This window comes from Muscardinus avellanarius (assembly GCF_963383645.1).
Source record: "Muscardinus avellanarius genome assembly, chromosome: 4".
Taxonomy (NCBI): domain Eukaryota; kingdom Metazoa; phylum Chordata; class Mammalia; order Rodentia; family Gliridae; genus Muscardinus; species Muscardinus avellanarius.
In genome coordinates, this window is record NC_137789.1 from 135826777 (window position 1) to 135850616 (window position 23840).

Genomic DNA, 23840 nt, shown 5'->3' on the forward strand with positions numbered 1-23840 from the left:
AGTGTTGATTTTGAGAATGTGATGTTTAACCGTGCGCCTTCCCCTCAGGAAGGTTTAACATTGGCTTGGGAATGTGATTTTGCTCCCACCCTAAGGAATTTTTATCACCAAAATGAATGTTAATGAATTTTAAACCCATGGTTTATCATTGGCAAGAGGCAAGTTGACTTCATCCTGATGTTCCTCCGGCCGGGGGCTCTGGCTCAGCCCGCCCACCCCGGCCCCCAGAGCGCGTCGCCACCTCCCGGGCCCTGTCTCTTGCTGCCCCAAGATGCTGCTACACGGATGCCAAATGGAACCCTTCCGTGGGCTTCTCTGTAAACGTGGCGCCGAGGTCTCGCTCCTCCCTTCCACTGGGACGTGTGTAGTTATCAGAACAGGAGATGGATTCTTCACTCGGGGCCAAGAAGGCGTTTCTAGACCAGTGTTTTTAAAGGAGGGAACATTGGGGATTTCCAGCCCCTGTCCCTCCTTCCAGGGAGCCAACTGCCCCTGCCCCCGTAGGGCCCAGCGGCGGCAGTGTCCCTGCCCAAGGCTCGCTGTGTCTCCTGCCTCAGGCACGGCCTGTTCCCAGAGAGGCCGCCTGTGACAGCCCCAAACAGGGATTCCAGAACCAAATGTGTGTCATGGCCATTTCATGTGTGTCTCCGTCTTATTTTTTATACCAAACTCACCATGTGTAGTGAAATTAATGTCAGCAGGCTTTTCTTGGGTGACTGCATCCTTTACTAGCATCATCTGTGTTCTAAGTGTTGGCCGCAGGGATATGTGCATCTTGCTGACAATATTTGTACACGGAAGTGAAGTTCTCCTGGCCACAGCGTTCACGTAGGACTCTCACTCCCCACTGCGCCTGTCACTAGCAGAGAGGAGCCCTCCCTGCACACGGGAGGCCGTGGGGCTCAGCAGTGGCTTCTCCCTCTTCAGGTAGGGAGCCCTCCAGCCCCGGGCGGGGCTCTGGGGGACAGCATGCTGGGCTGGCCTCCTGGTGAGCAATTTGGTGGCTCAGTTTGTCCTGGGGTGCCTTCCTCAAGCCACCACCCCCTTACTGAGAGAGGTGGTGACTCACTTTTTGGAGGTCTTATGGGGCCCCCTCTAGGGGTTTGTGGCCTGTTGCCACCTTGGGATGGAGCCCCCACCATATAGCACAACCTGAGTGGACCCCCACACTTGAGTGTCCCTCATTTTTAGACACATCCATCCAAGTTAAAAGGTCCATTTTTTAAGGCACATCTAGCCACGCACCACCTGGGCACAAATGTATGAAGAGGAGAATCCCCTGTAACCAAGGGAAACCCGGGCTGGTGAGCAGGGATCTCCCTCCACGAACGACCGCCCTCCCGGGTGTGTACCTTCCTGGGGGCTAGCTGAGGCCCCTGGTCTTGCAGGGCTCCATTGCCAGCCCCTCCGGCCCGGGCGGCTCTCCATGGCAGGTGTCTCTGGAATGAGGGTCGTGTTGGGGCTCTTTTGGAGTCCCATCGTTCCTTCATGGATCCTAAAGAGGTGTGAGAGTCTGGGAGACAGAGAAAGAGGGAGCGAGAGACACACCAGCCACCGCCTCCCTGACGCCTCCCTGACGTCAGGAGACACGGCTTCTCGCTGCCTCGCGTGGCGTGGGGGCTCCTTGCAGTCTTCACTTTATAAGAGCTGGCAGGAGGCTCTGCAGTGGCTCCTGACGGACGGGATTTGAGCCCACCCAGTATGTGCATACTTCTTGTTAAATACTTTTTACCTTTGGTTATTCATATTATTTGATAACCACAGAGAATCCAGTGTCTGTCTGGTCCCCGAAGGGGGTAAATTACATCTGGTCTGGGGAGGCTCACGACCTTCCAACAGCACTCCCGGCCGAGTGACCCGGTTCCTCTTCCCATCTCTCCTTCCCCCTGGACACGGCCCCTCAGAGCGAAGGAGGGATGCTGGCTCCTTGCTTCTTGGCTAGGCAGGCCCGTGCCATTTGTAGTCGTAAAGCCAACCGGGCCAGCTGAGCAAGTGTGTCGGGTAGTTGGGAAGGCAGCGCAGCCTGGCTCTGCCTCGGCAGCCCTGGTGAGCATCTTCTAGAGCCAAGCTGCCATCCAGGCACAGGCCCATGTTGTGTGCGCCCTCTCAGACCCAAGGGCCTTGCCCTCCTCTCTGGCGGCCTCTGGGGCCTATGCTGCCAGCCCTGGCTCAGTGCCATGGACAGGGCCATACCTGCTCCTGCTCCCAAGCAGCCACTGACATCCCGAAGGCCCCACTAGACCTGGGTTCCAGGACCCCCTGTCCCAGGACACTTTGCCTTCTCTTTGTGAAGGGCTTTTTGCTACTGTGTTAGAGGCCCCCTCCCTTCTTTGCTTTGTTCTGTATTCATGGGGAAAACAAAACCCTAAGATTTGCAGATGCATACCGATGTGCTAATCAACTAGCTTAAAACCTTGTTTCTTCAAATTTTGAATTTGAAGGGGTTTCACCTATAATTCTGTTCTTCCTTCCCTTCCTTGCCTCATTCCCTGCAGAGAACTCAGTGCAGTGTGCACCTGGTTGGCTTCCCTGTGGAGGAATGAGCATCGTACGACTGTGTTATTTCAAGGAGCCTGTGCAAGTGTTGAATGCAGAACTTTACACTAATATGGAACGCTAACTGTGAATATATTCACCTTGCTGTCCCCATTCTGTACAATTAAAGGACCAGTTTTTCCAAGCCCGGAAGAGTGGTAGATACAAATAGAAATGCATTTTCCCTAGGAAATGGAGCAAGATGATTTTGAGCTAAGCAGGGACCATGAACCTCTGCCCTCAAAGTCTCCAGATTGAGGAGTGGCCTGAGTAGGCACGGGCTGACTGACCCTGTGCTCTGGCTGGTAAAAGCACACAATCACCTGTCACCTTCTGAAGACCAGGGATCTGTGCTGTCCCCGCTATGCTGGGACCAGGAGCGAGATTTCCGCAGAGCTCCCGGGGCTGGTGCAGGAAGGCACTGTCCTCGTGCCCTGCCTGGCTTCCACGCTGTACTGTAGGCCCACGCTCCTGGTGGTGTTGGTGGGGGCTCCCCTCACTGCTCCAACCCCAGAGATAGGCCTTGTTGTGGAGGGGCGAGATCCTGGGCTGACAGTAGGGAGGGCTGGGGGCTGCGCACCAGCGCTCTCCCGGATCACTGCTTTCATTTTGGACTGTGGGCTAGTGGTGCTCTGTCCATCAAGGACAGCTGGGAGAGTTAGAGGTTAACCCAGAATTAGGCAGTATTTAGAGAGTTGAATGGGAAAGCAATTTGGGGGATTCAGAAACTTTTCTGAAATAAATTTATCAATGAGCAGTCTACTCAGTGGACTTTGATAACTCAGGGCCAGCTTCGTATTTGGTTTGGGCTCATAACTGAGTTTGGAGACTTCTAGGCTTTGGCTCATATGTGTCTACTTGAAGGAAAAGTGGCGTGCCAAAGCAGAGCCTGCCGACGCCGTGACAGCGGGTGCCCTCTGCGTTTGCTCGTGTCCTGCCGCCTGCCAGTGCCTACGTGCAGGCTTTCCCTCTGCTTTCTCACCTAACAGGGGCTCACATTCCGGAGACCCTGGGCAGCTGCAGGACGGCAGGAGGAGATGGCAGTTCACAGCAACAGCAAGGGGCGCAGAATTCTATCACCGCGTGCTAGAATTCTGCTTCTTAGGCCTGTGTCGGATTGGCTCCTGGAACCTTTCTCTGTAAGCCAGGGCCACTGACACGTGTCAACCAGAATTGCATTATCTTTTGATGGGAAATGCCAGGTGGTACATTCAGCAGCAAAGATTCTAGTGATGAGTCAAGTTCTCAAGGTCCAACACACATGGTAAGACTTGAGAACACAATGTTTTCAGGATTTAATATCCACTGAGGCTGAGCATAGGGGTGCGCGCCTGTGATCCCAGTACTTGGGAGGCTGAGACAGGAAGATCATTGGTTCCAGGACAGCCTCAGCAATTAGTGAGACTCTCGTCAATCTAGTGAGACCCTGTTTCCAAATAAAATCGGGCTGGGAGGATAGCTCAGAGGTAGAATTCCTCTGGGTTCAATCTCCAGCACCAAACAAAACCCCCCACTGGAAGACTGGCAGTATCGTCTTGCCTGACGTAGAGGGCACCTTCTGATCTCTGGAGACTCACTTAGAAATGGGCCTAGGGGCCGGCTCTTCTCGTTGAAAACTCAGGCCTCTGGGTGTCAACAGCTGCTGCCCAGGCCCAGAGCAGAGGGAAGTAGAGGCTCGCTTGATTCGTTCCCGTTGAGTCTGCTGTGAAGGTGGTCTCAACCCTTTGCCTTTTCTGTTTTTGCAGTCCTCTAAGTTCACAGATGTATATGTTTTATTATATATTATTTATTATGTACATATTCCTCTACTAGTAGTACACCTATGACTAAGCTCTGTTTTGAAGCCTCTCATTCATGGAGACTGGGGTCCCTTAATTGGGTGAGAGGGCAGAGGTGTTTTGTTTTCTAAAACACCACATTGCTGCTCTTCTGTCGGCCCCTGCATCCAGCCCTTGATCGGGCCCACCTGTGTGTGTGGTGACCAGTGTTCGGTAGGAGGATGGAGGCAGGTCGCCTACCTTGTGGCGGGGCTCTTGGGTCCCTCCAACGCTGGAGTACTGTAGAGGTGGTTGCTTGGTGGCTGGGTCTCTTCTACACAGCGGTACAGTATGAGACCCGCGCCCTCCTCCACCTCCCAAGCTCGGGCAGTTGCTGGCCCTGCAGCAGCGACAGCCTCTACTTCACTTTGGATTGTAGAATCCACCTCCCTAGACCATGGGAGCCGCCGGTCCATCTGGGCCTTTCGCCTTGTCCTGGTGTCGCGGGCCCAGTGCCACCCTGCTTCCTGCCCGACTTTCACCTCCCTGAGCCTTTAGTCACTGTATCATGGTGGCCATTTCATGCATTTGAGCAGTGAAGTGTTCTGAACACAGTATCGAGCTGTGACACTGAATAAGCACAATTCAAGTGTATAGATTCCATGGGCTGATTGTCATAATGAATGCATTTTATAATTCAAATGATGTTGATTTACAGTCTATTTATTTTGTACCAATTTATGTGTAAATTTTGATTGTTTTGAAAAGGTTTTTATTTCTATTCTATTTAGATAAATGATTTTCTGTTCACCCTTCTAGCAGATGTGTGTCCCTCTTTCCCCTTTCATCTGTGCAACACCAACCATGCCATCTTGTTCAGCCGTGTTCCACCGTCTCCATGGCCTTACTAGTGGGAAAGCAGGACCGGCTCTCAGCACGGCAGCAGGCAGGGCATCTCTGGACAGAGCTGCAAAATCTTGTTAGCAGAGAAATGAGTCCAAGTTCAGTGCCTCCAAGCTGGAGCCTGGTACAGCCAGTTCTGGGGCAGGGGCGGTCTTTCCAGACTGAAGTCTGTCCCCATCAGTTAATCTCTAGATCCGGATACTCAAAAGTACCCAGTCAATTTGCCCTAGACACTGTCTGTTCAGCTACTGACAACACACAGTTCAGCTAAGCAAATGGCCAGACTAGTTTTCTCAAGCAAGAATAAAGGCATTATACAGGGCTCTCAATTGACTCCTAAAGACGACAATGGCTTTGTAGGTCCTCTGCGCTAAGCATGGGAGGAAGGTCACTCTCAAGTTCAAACACATCTGGCATGCACATGGGAGGCAAGTTCAGATGCTTTTCAGAACTTGAGAGCGCCCATGTGCCCAACAGCCCAGTGTGGGGGCCGCCGCCTCGTCCAGCTCCTCACTCATAGCCTCCTCACTCACACCAGACCCTGAGCGTCTGGCTTCAGGACCTCTCTATGATCTATCTCTAGACACATCTTTCTAGAGTCTTTCTTCTCTACTTAGTCTGTTTCACATTTCAGAGAGGATCATGCTCTAAGAATTAAGCTTCTTGCTTGGTCCCTTCGAGTCCCCACTGTATTTAACCATTTTACTTAGACTTGCCCTGTGGTTGGAGACACTTCAGTGGAGAACTTCTGACAATGTGGCTTTGAGACCGTGCCTAACCTGGCCATCACTCCCCTCCCCAGTGGTTACCCATCTCCTGAGAGTAGCATCAGTTTGTCTCGTTGGGAGCCTGTTTTCCCTAGAAGTAGGCACAAAGCAGCAGTAGGGCAGGGAAAGGACTTGCCGTAGCACACCCACTCCCCCTCCAGCTCTGGTTGGGTTTCCTGCTCTACTGTCTGGGCCAGGAGATGCCCAGAGAGACAGGGCGACCCTTCCTACTGTGAAGGACTTGCCTCAGCCTGTGTCCGTCCGTTCCTACACTTCGCTGTGCAGTGCTTTGGGCTTTCTACTTCACATAAATCCCCAGAGCCTCTTCTAACTTAGCGCTTCGAAGGAAACGCACACTGATCCGACGATCTTGTAGAGGAAATGACTGATAGAAACGGAATCACCTTTTCATAGCCTGGAGTTGATTTCTGGAAACGTATTTATACTTTTTGAAGACAATTTAATAAAGAGAGTACTCCTTATTAAAGCCAAAAAGTTGAATTCCCCCCCCCCCCGGTGGTACTGGGGTTCCTGGAAGCCCTTCTACCTCCAGGCTACACTCCCAGACCTATTTTTTATATTTTTGTTTGGAAACAGTCTCTTAAAAGCCAGTGCGGCTGGCTTCGAACCTGCGCGATCCTCCTGTCTCCGCCTCCCAAGCGCAGGGATTACAGGCGTGCTCCACCATGCCCGGCAAAAAAGTTGAATGCTATTAGAAGGCTAATGTTTTTCTTCTTTGTATGATTGCTTTATCATTTTCTCTCCAAGAGCCTCACATTTGTGCTTCCACAAGTCCCAGAACAAAGGGATGTATAATTATAGGGCCCTTTTTGCTGTAATTAGTCAAAGGTTATCTTTGGAGAAAATCCTCTTTCAAAAGACTGCACATTTAATAAACATTTTTCAGTGTTGGGAAGGTTTGAAGGAATCTCATTCACTCTTACCTCTAGTAATAAATTGGAGCCAAATTGTCTTATTTTATGTTAAGAAACATAAAAGCCATTTTGCTTAATTTGTCATTTTAAGTTTTAAAGTACAGATTACTTAGACACATAGCCAAGCTAGTAAGCTTGGGATGAGATGTTCTGAGTTCAATAGTACGTTTTTGTGTTAAAAGCTCTGTCTACCGAGGAACTTAAGTGGTGTATTGTTCACTTTGCATGTGAACACATTGTTTTTTTCAGATTTATTTTACTTTCTGCTATTTCTACTTTGTAGTGAGAGAATAGTGCAAAATGTTGCTTTATTGTTAGTGGAGGTATGACAGAGTGTAGTTTCTGGAAGACACCTGGTTCTGCTTCCTGACGCGCGTGTGTGCATGTGTGTGTGTACACACATCATTCCTGCCTGTTTAGCAGTAATATACATTGTTCTACCTTCAGCGTTGCCCAAGGAGCTCCACAGAAGAGATTTCATTCTCAGGGCCTCACAAGTTTTTTTTTTTTTTTTTTTTTTATCATTTCAAATTGTTCCATTTCAGGAAAACGTTAAGAGCTGGCTATCCTAGTTACCCAGAAAAAATGTCATGAGAAACATAGTATTGAGCTTGAAACTACTAAACCAAGTGAGGAATTAGGCTGTTAATGGTATGGAAATAGCTAGATCATATTTACCATTTTTCCCACTATCAGAGAGGGGTTAAATAGTTTCCATGATATGGAATGTAGACGGGGTTCTTACCCTAATACAGACTTAAATATGCAGTTGTTTGTCTCAGGCTATTTGTGGTGAATAAGCAGAGAATTTTTAAATGCCCAGGCAGCCTTGGAAAAATTGCAGTTTTAAAGTTGTTGACAAAATATTTCTTAAGTAAATATGACTGATTTAGAAATATCTAAACTTGGACAAAGTACTTTTGAATCTGACATGTAACTGCATGCCACTTTTTTTTTTTTGCAGTACTGGGGATGGGACTTGGGCATTCTCCCCCCCACCCCTATCTTTTATTCTTTATTTTGAAACAGGGTCTCACTGAGTTGCAGAGGGCCTAAGTAGCTGAGGTTGTCCAAGAACCTTGATCCTGGTCTCAGCCTCCCAAATGCTGGGATTACAAATGTGCACCATGCCTGGCTTTGCTTGTCACTTTTGTAAGTAGTTTTTTGTTTTTTTTTTTTTAGTACTGGGGATTAAACTGGGGGGCATGCTACCTATGAACTACAGAGTAGTTCAAGCTCACAAGTTCAAGTAGTATTTTATTTCTATTTTGAAACAGAGTCTTCTGAGAATCTGACTTCTTGCTGGGGTTGTCCTTGAACTTGTGAGCTTCCTCTTTCAGTTTCCCAGGTACTGGGATTACAAGCCACTGCACCTGGTTTATAAGCATTTTTTTTTTGTTGTTGTTGTTGTACTGAGGATGGAACCCAGGGGCATTGTACTCTGCACTATACCCCCAGTCCTATTTTTTATTCTTTTTTTGCGGGTCTGGGGATGGAACCCAGGGGCATTTGACCTCCGAGCTACACCCCCTGCCCAATTTTTATTTAGAAACCGGGTCTCACTGAGTTGCAGAGGGCCTCACTAAGTAACTGAGACTATCCGCGAACCGCGATCCTCCGGTCTCAGCCTCCCAAATGCTGGGATTACAAGCGTGCGCCACCACGCCCGGCTCTATTTTTTTATTCTTTATTTTGAAACAGGGTCTCACTAAGTTGCAGAGGGCCTCATTAAGTAGCTAAAGTTGGGTGCAAACTCAGGATTATCCTGTCTCAGCCTCCCAAGTACTGGGATTAAAAGTATATACCACTTTACCTGGCTTATAAGCAGTTTTATTTAAAATAAGTCTAACATGACTTAAAGATTTATAGCTGTTATTGTAGTTTGATTAAAAACCACTTCTTAGAGCTTCTTAGGGTAGCTTGAAGTGCTTGCCTATTTTAGATCTCAGAGCTATGCTTATGGAAAAACAAACACACAAAAACTTAGATCTAAAACAGGACAGTAAACTTCCTTGGCTTTAACAACTATTTCAAAAATATACCATCAGGGCTCTAACTAATCATCTCTCCAGAGATAAATCTATTGGTCAAATCCTCTCACAGTGGGAACTCAGCAAGGCCTGGGTCTGCTGTGCCTCTAACCAATGGCTCGGTATGCCAAAGTCATCCCTATTAGTTCACACTCTAAGTTTGAGAATCTATTTAGTACTCAAGAAGAGGGTATCTGGTATTCTAAAAAGCCTGTAAATAAGGAGTGTTATCCCAATATCAAGGGAAAAAATTGTCAAGAGATGGAAGATGTGTCTTCATGTTTAAAAACAATGGTAAAAGCCAGGCGTGGTGGCGCACGCTTGTAATCCCAGCAGTCAGAGGCTGAGACCCGAGGACTGCGGCTCACGGACAGCCTCAGCTACTTAGTGAGGTTGTCCGCAACTTAGTGAGACCCTGTTTCAAAATAAAGAATAAAAAATAAATAAAAAATAGGGCAGGGGTATAGCTCGGAGGTCCAATGCCCCTGGGTTCCATCCCCAAGCTGGGTGTGGTGGCACATGCTTGTAATCCTAGCATTTGGGAGGCTGAGACAGGAGGATCCGGGTTTGCAGCCAGCCTCAGCTAATTAGTGAGGCCCTTTGCAACTCCATGAGACCCTGTTTCAAAATAAAAAATAAAAAGTAGGGCTGTGGGGTGTAGCTCAGAGGTAGAATGCCCCTGGGTTCAATCCCTAGTACCACAAGAAAAAAGAAAATAGTAAGTATACATTTAAGTTTAGCTTCCTTAAGTACTGGCAACATAGAGAACTCACAATTCATGCTTTAACAAGCCCAATCAGTTGCTCTGAGTGCCTGCTCTGAGTGACTGATACAGGCTTAATGAGAATGTACAGAAGTACCATGATGTTCTGAGTCGCACGTGTGTATTTTGCTAGGGATCTGACACAGGGATTTATGCATGCCAGGCAAGTACTCTACAACTAAGCCACCTCCAGCCCCTTGGGTCTTAGATTTCTTATGAAATACTAACTCTCTCACAATACATTCTGGTAGTCCTAAAGCAAGCTGTGACAAGCAAGGGAAATTTTTTTTTTTTTTTTTTTGGGTGGTACTGGGGGTGGAACCCAGAGGCTTTCTACCTATGGGCTTTACTCCCAGACCTTTTTTATATTTTATTTGGAAACAGGGTCTCACTAAGTTGCTGAAAGCCTCACTAAGTAGCTGAGGCTGGCTTCGAACCCGTGTGATCCTCCTGTCTCAGCCTCTCAAGCACGGGGATTACAAGTGTGCGCCACCACGCCCGGCTTGAGCAAGGGAAATTTTTAATCATGTACCTTTTGCTTCTCAGTCTCTGGACCCAGAGTCATCTGGCTAATAAAAAACACTTACATGAACATAATATAAAAATAGAGGAAATAAAGCAAAGTGATGTCAGTCTCTACTCTCAAAGGAAAAATATGGTTGAGGTTAGAGTCACATCCTGACACAGCACTTATTCTGGTGTACCAGAGTTCTAAGGGACTCACTGACTCTGATTCACTACTAAGGGTAGTCAGTACCCCCAGTAGTACCCACGTCAGACACGTGCCCTGCCCTGAGACCTGGAAAGCTTGGGCTAACAGATCTCTGTCCTCATGCCCACAGAGTTGGTACCTGCCATGGTATATTAGAAATCCTTTTCTCTTTTTGTAGAAAAGATTTATAGAACTTAAGGAAGTATAGAAATATATCATTATAATAAGTTGGCTCTGCAGTTGTAAGCGATTTAAAGATTTTGTATTGAGAAAAATCTGAGTGTGTTAAACTGGGCAACATCTTTGTTTTTTTTTTTTTGTTTTTTTTTTGCAGGTCTGGGGATGGAACTCAGGGATATTCGACCTCTGAGCTACAGTCCCTGCCCTATTTTTATTCTTTATTTTTTGAAACAGGGTCTCACTAAGTTACAGAGTGCCTCACTAAGTAGCTGAGGCTGTCCACGAACCATGATCCTCCAGTCCCATCCTCCCAAATGTTGGGATTACAAGTGTGTGCCACCATGTCTGGCTCTGCGCAACATCTTAATCTTGAATAATAGTGACTGGAGTGACTACAAACATATTCTCTAAAATATTAAAACAGAGATAGCATATAATGATTATTTGCATTCCTAACTGGATCACAGCACTTCTAACCTGATTCTTTTAAAGAAGCACACATTCCTTTACCTAGGTGCGATGGCACATGCCTGTAATCCTTTTTCTTGGGAGGCTGAGACAGGAGGATCACAGATTCCAGGCCAGCCTCAGAAAAGATACTCAACAACTTAATGAGACCCTGTTTCAAAATGAAAAATAAATAGGACCAGAAGGATATAGGTCAGAGGTAGTCACCCCCAAGTTCAATTCCTAGTGCTACAAACAAACATCTTGCAATGCTGAAAAAAATTATGAGGCCTGTAAGGCACTGTGGATATAATCATACCAGATTCTGTAAACTCCTGAAATTTTCTTTCTAACCAAGAGATCTGGGCATGTTTAGTTTATTTTGGTTTTTTGTGGTACTGGGGTTTGAGCCCAGGGGCATTCTACCTCTGAGATACACCCCCAGCCTTATTTTTATACTTTATTTCGAAACAGGGTCTCATTAAGTTGCTGAGAGCCTCACTCAGTAGCTGAGGCTTTGAACCTGTGTGATCCTCCTGTCTTAGCCTCCTAAGAGCTGGGATTATCAGCGTGTGCCACCACGCCTGGCTCTTATTCTTAGTTTTAAACAGGGTCTCACTGAATTGGAAAGGGCCTCACCAAGTAGCTGGGGCTGGCCGTATACCATGATTCTCCTGTCTCAGCCTCCCAAATGCTGGGATTACAAGCATGCAACACCACGCCCAGCTCATGTTTAGCATATTTTTAAAATGTATATTTCCTTTAAGAAAATACCAAACTGTTGTCACTAAACCAAGCCTAAATACCAAACTGTTGTCACTAAACCAAGCCTAAAATTACTTAAAGACCAATAGCTGTTACAGTTGTGCTATAGAATGGATAAAAGTCAGTATTAGAAATATTACATTTTATTGAATTCTAGAATAGCTAGTCTATTCTCCTTGGTGATCAATTAAGAATGGAAGAAAATATATGAAGGTTAAAGAAAGAATCTATACTACTGTTTAAAATGTTGGAACAACTTTCACTATTGCTGATGAGGAAAAAAATCCCTAGTGTACACAGTAATGATACGTTCCTGTTCAAAACAAAAAGTGACTTCACACTTGAAATCCCGAAGTAATTCATCCTCACTGATTGTGTCATTTGCTTTGTGGAGTTCTGGCTTACAGAGCCTGCCTTCTACTCTCTAATGTTCAATTTTAAAATAGAGCAATCAGCCAGGCGTGGTGGCGCATGATTGTAATCCCAGCACTTGGGAGGCTGGGACAGGAGGACATCAGGTTTGTGGTTAGCCACAGCAACTCAGTGAGACTGCCACAATTCCCTTGTTCCAAAATAGAAAATAAGAGAGGGCTGGGTTGTAGCTTAGAGGTATAATGCCCCTGGGTTCCATCTTCAGTACCACACACTAATAATAATAGAAAAATAGAAATCAAAGCTATGGGATGGAGACATATAATCGGGTAGCAGGAGCCGCGAATCTAACCCATACTAATGGATTTCATTTAGATACACTATAGCATAAAGAGATCCTTCCTTTTCTTTTCTGGGGGCTTGCTCCTATGTTCTCTTTTAGCTAAACTTCCTTATAGATTTATTACAGATGAGAAAAAGAATGTTTTTAGGCACCAAGTAAACATTTGCACTATCAAACTAAAAAAATGTAGAAAGGACAAGGACAAGGACTTTGACCTCAAAATAGCATCCCTACAGCCCGTCCCAGACTGATCCTAAAGCAGAGACTGCTTCTGCAAAGCCACTGTCAGAGCAGCAGTCTTGCCAGGGTCATGGAGGATAATTAAAAGGATCCTGAAAGCAAACTTGACCTTAATAGAAGACTACACTTGATAATGGAAACAATATATTTCTCCACTGATAGACAATACTGTGTAATGCACTGAAAAAGTTGGATTTTGGAATAATAGCACAATTTTTAACAATACAGCATTTTTGAATCATCTCTTCTCACTGTCCTTGTTACACTCTGAAACCTCTGTAACCCTTGGTGTATCCAGATACACTATGCCATACTGATGACAAAAAAAAAAAGACAAGAAAGCAGTGTCCCAAGCCACAATGGAGCCACCTGCATGCAGTTCAGCCTGACTGGAGGCCTACTTTCTTCCAATATAGACTCCATTACAATTCTGAGTCATCTGCAAAGAATACAGATACACACAACTAAAACAAGTATCTCTCTATGATTAGAATATTTTAAGGTCTTCAGAAACTTTCCAAATGTAGCTTTGTTGGAGCACCCCACCCTTTCCAGTAGAACTCCACAAGGCCAGCCTTTGCTCCTGTGAGTCCTGCCAGAACTTCTTAATGGGTGTTCAGGGGCTTAATTTTCCTTTTTATTCTTCCTCCTCCTCCTCTTCCTCCTCTTCATCATCATCTTCATCATGGCAGTGTGTAATTTCCTGGGGGGCCAGTGGGAAGAGGTTGGGGGGTTTAATCTCACTAATCGACCTTGTCAGCTGGTGCCGTTTGTAGTCGGTGTCCTTGAAATCCACTGATGTGCGGTTCCGCGTGGCAAGGGGGGACTCCATCTCATTGATATCTACATGTGTGTGCTCCACTGTTGACTCATGAGGCATCTAGAACAAAGCCAGAGGCTCAGAACATAGGCAGGACCAAAGCGCTGCTTCCTACATCCTAATCCACCTCTCCAACAGACTGACGCTGAGGAAGACAGAGGATGGAGACTTCTATCTTCTACTTCACAGCCAGTCCCAACAGGTGAGTATTAGAACAAAGCCAATGAAAAATCCCATTTCTTTCAGTTATTACTAACAAGAGGAAAGTCTTTCCTACTCAATATAACTTAGACTTCATAAGGTTATATTACATAAGCTTTTTTCCCATACTTTTATTAGTGCATTGTAATTATATATCATGATGTTCAAAATGATATAAACATACATGTACATGCCGCAACTTGTCTATTTGCTGTAAGGTTTTATCTTGATCATACTTTATCAAAGACCCCCAGTGCAACCATGTAACATGTGCATAGGCTTTTCACAGGAGGAAGTTCAAACTGTCTACTGTGCAATCACAGAAAGCTGGCTCGAGACCTCTATCTTACAGTGCATTTTAACCATCAAAAGTAACAACTCACCAGGACATGGGCAGCTCTAAAGAGGTAGCTGAACGGGTAATAGAGCAGGTTGATGAAGGAGGCTGCATAGAGATCAGCGTAACGCATTACTTGGCTGGCAAAGAGGGTCTGCCGGGAGCCGCTGCGGAACAGGCTTCCCATCATCCCATAGCACATGTCCATGTCATGAGTCACTTTCTAAAGCAGAACGAGAATGAGATTGATTCTCAGCTCATTCAACAAATATTAGGCACCAGCTATATGCCAGTCCCTGTAGAAAACAAAAGTGAAAATAATTTAAAACAATTAATTTTCCAAGTTTTTTCTCAAATTCTGTATTGATACCTTAATACGTCTCTGAATGGAACTAATGTCTGGACGCTCATTGCTACTGCTGTCAAGGTGCCTGGAAACAAGAGAAAAAGCCAGTAAAAAGAACATTCTTTTATCTAAGTGAGTCCCAAAGAGGCAGTATTTAGGGAAGAAGTTTTCATAATTGGGAAACTTACTTGTAGAGTTCAGCCAAGAAAATATCCAAGCTCTGAAGTTCTTCGAAAAGTGCTAGTTAGGTTTGGAAAAGAAAGGAAAATGTTTTACATAAATAAACACTCAGTGTTCAACTGACACTAAAACTAAAAAGTTGCATATACGGACAAGAAGTAGATAGCCTGGGATTAACACGCCATAGGCAAGTGTATAAATGGCCTTCTCCTTCAGGAAAACCCACTGGTATCCTGCTTGAAACCTGGCAGCAGCTGAAACCATCGTTTTCTTACTGTCTTTCTGCCTAAACACCACTACTACTACTCTGCCTTCCAGCTGTTTGTTCTGAGATGGCAAAATGCCAATTCCTATCTTGTCTCATGAGCAGTTAGCAAAGAAAGTATTGATATCCCACTTTTAGATGAAGGATTGAGAACAAAGTGACTTGTCCATAGTCACAAGTTCCGGAAATAGCCAGGCGTGGTGGTGCACACTTGTAATCCCCGCGCTTGGGGGGCAGAGACAGGAGGATTGTGCAGGTTCGAAGCCAGCCAGGCTGGCTTAAGAGACCCTGTTTCAAAATAAAAATATATATAAAAAAAATAGGTCTGGGAGTGTAGCTCAGAGGTCTGGGAGTATAGCCCAGAGGTAGAAGGGCTTCCAGGAACCCCAGTACCACCAAAAAAAAAAAAAGTTCCGGAAACAGTAGAGTCAAATCAGCTAAACTTAAAACTTCATAGATGAACGTTAAAAATGGGAATTAAAAACAGCCAGAAAAGCTGGGCACCGTGGTGCATGTCTAATCCTAGTACTTGGGAGGCTGAGTCATGAGGACTGCAGGCTCAAGAACAGCCTCAGCAAGTACTGAGACTCTCAACTTAGTGAGACTCTGTTACAAAATAAAAAATAAAATGGGGGGGGGGCTCTAGCTCCTGGATTCCATCCTTAATAAAACACACACACGCACACGCAGCCATAACATCTTACAGACAGCAGCAGTCGCGACAGCCACATCTGATGCATGTTCCCATGTGTTTAGTCTTTCTCAATCTGGGTTCCCAAAAGAAATATGCCCTACTGCATCCATTGTATGTAACAAATTTTCTTTTACCAACTTTAGCAGACTCAAGGAAAGGGTTATTCAAATGATTTTCTGTGTTTTATGGTTCAGAAGAGGAAAAGTGACTGAGAGTAGCTGTCATGTCTATCTTCTTCATATACATACTGCCCTACTTATGATAGGCACTATTGTCATCCTCTCCATTTTATATGGCAGAGGGTGCCTCAGTAACTTGCCTAAGGTAATGCAGATTTTCAATGAAGGCAGGGTTCCCACTCAAGGCAGGCTGAATTTCTGGAGTCAGTAACTTTCACTATACCATGGGTGATACTCGGTAGGGCTGGACAGAGAACTTGTATACCTTTATATAACGATATCCAAAGCTCAGCTCAGTATAGCATATGTACTACATATTAGACTCAAAATACAATCTGACTTCATTCTCTGCTTCTCAGAAGAATAAATACAAAGAAGTAATTAATATTCGGAGCTGTCACTGCCCCAGAATCACAGGTATGGACTGTTAGCAGAGAAACTAGGACTACTAGGCATGTCTGGAGAAATATGGACTGCAGAGATAACTGCAGCCCTCCTTCACAAGTTAGTTGTTATTTTACTACAACTCAGACACCAACATTTGATCCTTAACTTTGAGAGGATTTAAGAAGTTGAACATGATAATCTCCTATAAACCATCTATGTCAAATAGCTAGTCTTATTTACAAAGTAAGAGTAATGTTCCCTTACAACTCTTGTCAGTCCAGACATGTAATTCCTGTGCAAGTTCAGGAATCACCAAGAATGTTCGCCACCCTTGTCGTTTCTTTGATTTTAAAATGTCTCCAAAAATGTGATCTCCGATATACAAAATGTCTTTGCCTTTGGCTCCCAACAGATCACAGATTGTATCAGATGAACCTGAAACAATAATAACAAAAATGTCTTTATATTAAAGCCAGAAAAGTACCATAACCATTAAATACTGTGATTAAGTTTACTTATGTAAGGACAGGCCTGCCTGTCTGTCTTTCTTTCTTTCTTTCTTTCTTTCTTTCTTTCTTTCTTTCTTTCTTTCTTTCTTTCTTTCTTTTTTTGTGGTACTGGGGGTGGAACCCAGAGGCTTTCTACCTCTGGGCTATACTCCCAGACCTTTTTTATATTTTATTTGGAAACAGGGTCTCACTAAGTTGCTGAGAGCCTCACTAAGTAGCTGAGGCTGGCTTCGAACCCGTGCGATCCTCCTGTCTCCGCCTCCCAAGCATAGGGATGACAAGCGTGCGCCACCATGCCCGGCAGGACAGGCCCTTCTTAGAGATGAAGATCTGAAGACTCACCATTCTTTTTCCCATCGTGTGTGTGTGTTTGTGGGGGGGTGCTGGGGATTGAACTCAGGGGCAGACTACCTCCGAGCTATACCCCAGCCCTAGTTTATTTTTTATTCTGAAACAGGGTCTCACTTGGTAGCACAGGGCCTCACTAACCCTGTGGTCCTCCGGTCTCAGCCTCCTAAGTACTGGTGTTACAAGTGTGCACCACCAGGCTTGGCTCCCACCACGCATTTACTGCCTCTAAGTCAAGGCCTTTAGCTCCACTGCGCTGACCAGAGCTCTGATAACTAAATCCAAGTCAACAGAATCACATGTCTCAGCTCTGATGAGTAAACCTTCAAAAGGACCCCACTATTTTTCATCACAAGCCTGCCGTTAAGCTGGCTTTCTTCAACTGGGTTCTGACTCTAACATAATACGTATCTGTGCCATATAGGCTCACCCTGGAAAAGCACCCCAGATGATTCCAGAAAGTTGAGGAAAAACTTCAAATAGGTTAAGGGAGTGGGAGAACTGATCCTTGTATTTATTTTTTGTGTATGTGGTCCTAGGGATTGAACCCAGGGGCATTCTATTGCCAAGCTACACCCCCAGCCCTGTTTTTTGGGGTTTTTTTTCTTTGTTTTTGGTTTTTTTTTTTTTTTTTTTTTTTGGTGGTACTGGGGTTCCTGGAAACCCTTCTACCTCTGGGCTATACTCCCAGACCTTTTTTTTTTTAATATTTTTTAAATTTGGAAACAGGGTCTCACTAAGTAGCTGAGGCTGGCTTCAAACCCGTGCAATCCTCCTGTCTCAGCCTCCCAAGAGCGGGGATTACAAGCGTGTGCCACCACGCCTGGCCCTATTTTATATTTTTGAACCAGGGTCTCTTACGCCAGCGCGGCTGGCTTCGAACCTGCGCGATCCTTCTGTCTCCACCTCCCAAGCGTGGGGATTACAAGTGTGCGCCACCACGCCCGGCCTGTTTTATTTTTATTTTGATGCAGGTTCTCACTAGGTTGATGAAAGTCTCAACTTATACTTACTGAGGTTGTCCTCAAACCTGTGATCCTCCTGTCTCAGCCTCCCAAGTACTAGAAGTATAAGCATATACCACCACAAACAGCTTTCTTTTTCTCTTTTCTTTATTGCAGTACTAGAGATTGTACCCAGGGGCCTCCTACCCCCAAGCTACAACCCCAACCCTATTTTTTTATTCGTTATTTTGAAACTAGGTCTCACTAAATCACAAAGGGCCTCACTAAGTAGCTGAGGCTGGCCGCAAACCTGTGATCCTCCTGTCTCAGCCTCCCAAGTACTAGGAGTATAAGCATATACCACCACAAACAGCTTTCTTTTTCTCTTTTCTTTATTGCAGTACTAGAGATTGAACCCAGGGGCCTCCTACCCCCAAGCTACAACCCCAACCCTATTTTTTAATTCGTTATTTTGAAACTAGGTCTCACTAAATCACAAAGGGCCTCACTAAGTAGCTGAGGCCGGCCGCAAACCTGTGATCCTCCTGTCTCAGCCTCCCAAGTACTAGGATTACAAGTGTGCATCACCACGCCCAGCAAAATTGATCCTTTTAATGAAAGTGAAGCTCAGTCTCCTCAACTTGTATCATGTTAGAGGACTATTTACCTCCAGTAGATGATACCTCTAATAGAAAAAGTACATGTGGTACTATGCTGAGAAAACACTGAAGTTTTCACAGTAAGGTCCCAGCAAAGATAATATTCACTGTGCAAAAACATTAAATAAAAGGAATTCTGTGACTCACCTCCTGAGTAGACGATGCCATGCTGCAAGGGGCCTGTGTAGGTACCAATCTTCAGCTTGCCAGTTTTCTGTGTGAAAAGAATATGGACTCTGCAGTACTTATCATCAATCACAGTTCACCTACAGTGCTACTTGGCCAAAAGCAAAATGAATGGCACTTTTTCTTTTCAATTAATGGCTAAGGTGAAGTATAGTTAAGACCACATCTTCTAATTTAAAGAGAAATATGGCTGTCAAGTTTAAAACACCTGCTTTCTTAGGGAGAGTGGGAGTGAAGAAGGGAATACATACGGACTATGCACTACTAGACCGATCACCTCTCAACTTACAGTATCCACTTGACGCAGTACTGTGCCTTCTCCAAAGAAGAGTGGTTTCCGTGCATCCACCAAGATCAGGTCAAAATAGGACTGCCACGGCCGATGTGAGCTCCCAGGCTGGGGAAGGAGAACCAGCAAAAGCCAAAACATCACTCCTTACCTTAAGGCACTGATGTTTAATCTCAATAAAATATTAGAACCTTAGAAGTAATTATTTGAACCAGAAGATCTCACTGTTTTACTTTAAAAAATGCACTGTACCTAATTATAAGCCACATCATTTTGGAAGCAGCTAAGTATAAATAGTAAATACACTCAATCTCTACATTTTAAGCCATTTTGTCTACTACTAAATTTGAGCAACTTACTTCACAGCACTTTAATATATGGAAGTGTGCTCACAATCTGAAATAGGAGAAAAGGAGCCAAGAAGAGATTCAAGTCAATACCTAAGGGGCAGATTACGGGAGGTCTCATCAGCAGTAGAACTAAAGTATGTAAAGTGACATGGGACAGATCAGGAGACTTGACTGGTTACATTTTCAGAATGCCATCTCTAGGTTTATACTGGTCTTTGGCTCATACTGCAAAGTAATCATACCACTGGTGTAGAAGATAACGCTCACTAAATTTATTTTTATCCTAAAATGAAACCATGGGATTAACCTTTTCTGGCCAAGCTGAAGGGTACTGCTCAATGTAAGCTTGGGGGAGGGTGGAAATAATTTTAAAAGGTTAACTTTTATTCAGAAATGTCTAGGACTAAAATTTTACAAGTATATGCCTAAGTTGCAATAGGTATTCCAGTGAAGACTTCTCTGCTAAATACCAAAGTTAACTGCTCTCTTGGCACAAAACTCAGCAATATTTAATAGCAGAATCTAGAAACTATTGAAAATATATACATTTTAATTTTACGTTAAATATATTCCTCAACTTAAAAATTTCTTTCATTGCCACACAAACTTAACAATTCTACATAGAACTTCTCCGGCATAAAATTATTCTGATCTTGTTCTACTAAATACCACATGAATATCTTATTTCTGTCTACCAAATATTCAAATTGCTAGTAATTTTAAATTCTACTAGCTCCTGGGTTTTCTTATAATGTTAATGAAGATTAGACAAAAGGCTTAAAACCTAGGACTGACTTTTCTGGGTATTTCTAACCAACTCCTTCCCCCTAAATATTGTCAAATGATTAAACGCACTCATTATTACTACAACAAGGATCTGTTGTTACTATAGTACCTTAGGGCCATGTGGAAAATCAAACAGGTAAGTCATAATTTTCTGGAAAAGAAAATGCAACATAAGGTCCATATATACTACTTTTACTAGGACATAAAACAACTAAAAAAAAAAAAAAAAAGACAACAAAAAAAAAAACACCCAAAATACCCTACATAAAAACTTTTCTTAAGAAAACATGTCTTCCTTGTAATACCAACATTCGGGAGGCTGAGACCGGAAGATGGCGGTTAACAGACAGTCTCAGCTACTTAGTGAGGCCCTCTGCAACTCAGTGAGTGAGACAGAGGGCAGGGGGTGTAGCTTGGAGGTAGAATGCCCCTGGGTTCCATCCCCAGACCCGCAACAAAACAAAACAAAACAAAACAAAACAAAACAAAACATGTCTTCCTTCAATATAGGAGTCACCATATTCTTGTTCCTCTTAAATCATGGCAGTAGAAACTAGAAATTAATGTTTTATCTCACACACACACACACACACACACACACACACACACACACACACTTTGACATTCTCAGGGAGGATATAAACTTTCAGATGTTTCTGTATAGATTCTTTCATATATCCCTATCCATATCTCCTAGAAAGCACACTTGGAAGTTAAGGGGCATATAAGATAAGACAACAGAGTAATATATTACTTTATCAACTTTTATACAAAAATAATTAAAGCCGGGCATGGTGGTGCACGTTTGTAATCCCAGCATTCAGGAGGCTGAGACCAGAGGATCGCAGTTCGCGGACAGCCTCAGCTACTTAGTGAGGCCCTCTGCAACTCAGTGAGACCCGGTTTCAAAATAAAGAATAAAAAATAGGGCAGGGGGTGTAGCTCAGAGGTTGAATGCCCCTGGGTTCCACCCCCAGACCCGCAAAAAAAAAGAAAAAAAAAAAGAAAAATAATTAGAGGAGCAGATTATTTCCTGTACTAGAGATTAAACCCAAAAGCATTCTACTTCCAAGGGACACCTCTAGCCCTTCTTTTTCTTTTTATTACCAGGGGGTGGGGGTGGGGGTGGTTATTGAGGATTGAACCCAGGGGCATTCTACCTCTAAGCTACACCCCAATTCTTTTTATTTATTTTGAAACAGGGTTTCACTAGGTTGTTGAGAGTCTCAATACATTGCTAAGGTTGGTCTCAAACCTATAATCCTCCTGTCTCAGCTTCCCAGGGACTGGGATGACAGGCACCTTACCACCATGCCCTTGCTCTTAATTTTCAGTTTTGAAACAGGGTTTCTCTCTTTTTTTCTTGGTGGTACTGGGGGTGGAACCCAGGGGCTTTCTACCTCAGGGCTATACTCCCAGACCTATTTTACATTTTATTTTGAAAGAGGGTCTCACTAAGTTGCTGAGAGCCTCACTAAGTAGCTGAGGCTGGCTTCGAAACTGTGCGATCCTCCTGTCTCGGCCTCCCAAGCACGGGGATGACAAGCGTGCGCCACCACGCCCGGCTGAAACAGGGTTTCATTAGGTTGCTGAGAGTCTTGCTATGTTGCTGAGGCTGTCCTAGAACCTGCTATCTTCCTGTCTTAGCCTCCCAGATACTGAGATTACAGGTATGTGCCACCACACCAAGCTAGGAATTAGTAAATTTTGGTGGCAAAAATTAAAAACATCTTTGTGCCACTTTTTACTATGGGGCTTCCAATAGCAAGGAAATACAAAAGTAAAGGATATGATTTCCCAGGTTTATATAAATTATGTTCCAAAGAGACACAGAAGCCACTTTAATTAGCACAAATATTTTAAATAAATCCCAAATTAGAGCCGGGCATGGTGACGCACACTTGTAATCCCAGCGCTTGGGAGGCTGAGACAGGAGGATCACACAGGTTTGAAGCCAGCCTCAGCTACTAGTGAGGCTCTCAGCAACTTAGTGAGACCCTGTTTCCAAATAATTTAAAACTACGTTCATTTACTAAACTTTTATCCTCCTCATTATCTTCAAGGTTCGTTAGGCCAAAATAATTTCTCTGTATAAATAAACATAAATATTGCCGGGCATGGTGGCGCACGCTTGTAATCCCTGTGCTTGGGAGACGGAGACAGGAGGATCGCGCAGGTTCGAAGCCAGCTGCGCTGGCTTAAGAGACCCTGTTTCCAAATAAAAATATAAAAAAGGTCTGGGAGTGTAGCCCGGAGGTAGAAGGGTTTCCAGGAACCCCAGTACCACCACAAACAAACAAACAAACAAACAAACAAACAAACAAACAAATTAAGTACTTACATCTGTATATTTATAGTCACTGTTGGTGGCAAGAAACACTTTCCCTACTTCCTTCATCCGGCTCAGAAGCAAAGGTAGTTTTCCCTAAAATGTAATATGAAGATGAACAAAATACAAATACATTTTTATTTATACTTTGGAATAGTCACATGCAAGATTTTTGTTTCCTGAAACAGAAAAAGGGTAAATAAGCCTTTGTGCGTGTGTGTGTACATGGGGGAGATACTGGGGCTTGAACCAAGGGACGGTCTATCTCTGAGCCACATCCATAGCTCTTTTTTTTTTGGGGGGGGTGGTTACTGGGGATGAAACCTAGGGGGTCTCTACCTCTGAGTTATGCTCCCAGACCTATTTTATATTTAGAACAGGGTCTCACTAAGTTGCTGAGGCTGTCCTTGAACCTGTGATCCTCCTGTCTCAGCCTCCCAAGTACTGGGATTATAAGCATGCACCACAATGCCTGGCTCCACTTTTTTTTTTTTTCTTAAACAGGGCCTTGATAAGTTGTGGAGGGTCTAAGTTGCTCTAGCTGGCCACAAACCTGAGATCCTCCTGTCTCAGCCTCCCAAGTACTGGGATTACAGGTGTGCACCACCACAGCCAGCTATACACTGTGGTTTTACAAAGCACCTTCCAGAATGAAGTGACATGTACAGGTACAATCTAGAAAGACCCACACCCACCCACATGTGGATAAGGATATTCTAACTCCTGAGGACAGAAAAAGGAAGGAGAAATTCTGAAAGCTAGAAATCTTTACCATAATATTTTTAAAAAGTATTCTGGTATTTTTACTCTATAGGAAAAAAAAAAAGAAGTACTTCATTTTGGTAATCTGTTGTTTATTCTTTATTTTTAAACAATTTTAGACTTAGAGAGAAGTTGTAAAAACAACACAAAGTTCCTATCTACTTATTTAGAAACTGGAGATTGAACCCAGGGGCATACTACCTCAAAGCTACCTCCAAGTCATTTTTTATTTTGAAACAGGGTCTCAACTAGTATGCTGATAGTCTTGAGAAGTTGCTGAGGCTGGTCCTGAACCTGTGATCCTCCTGCCTCAGTCTCCCAAGTATTGGGGGTAAACATGTATGTCACCATGCCCAGCTTCTCATATATTCTTCAGCTAGATTCCCTTAATAGTAACAACTTATGTTTAACTTCGGAATAAAACTAAAAAATTAACATTGTTAAAATACTATTAAGTAAACTATAGATTTTTAAATTTTTCTCACCTGTTTTCCATGAATCATGAATCTTTTAAGGTATT

At 44.2% G+C, this 23840-nt stretch overlaps 1 protein-coding gene across 1 annotated transcript in view; it reads right to left on the reverse strand.

The window, feature by feature from the left end:
• Positions 1 to 13386: 13386 nt before the first annotated feature.
• Positions 13387 to 23840, reverse strand: part of NT5C2 (5'-nucleotidase, cytosolic II) — a gene marked incomplete at both ends in the record, with an annotated part of 82380 nt that continues 71926 nt past the window's right edge. The window contains 9 exons of the mRNA XM_080694687.1: positions 13387 to 13629; positions 14154 to 14330; positions 14478 to 14538; positions 14642 to 14693; positions 16423 to 16593; positions 18766 to 18832; positions 19094 to 19201; positions 20339 to 20380; positions 22571 to 22654. Of these exons, the coding sequence (XP_080550813.1) occupies positions 13387 to 13629; positions 14154 to 14330; positions 14478 to 14538; positions 14642 to 14693; positions 16423 to 16593; positions 18766 to 18832; positions 19094 to 19201; positions 20339 to 20380; positions 22571 to 22654 (1005 nt within the window). The remainder of the gene's footprint in view (positions 13630 to 14153; positions 14331 to 14477; positions 14539 to 14641; positions 14694 to 16422; positions 16594 to 18765; positions 18833 to 19093; positions 19202 to 20338; positions 20381 to 22570; positions 22655 to 23840) is intronic.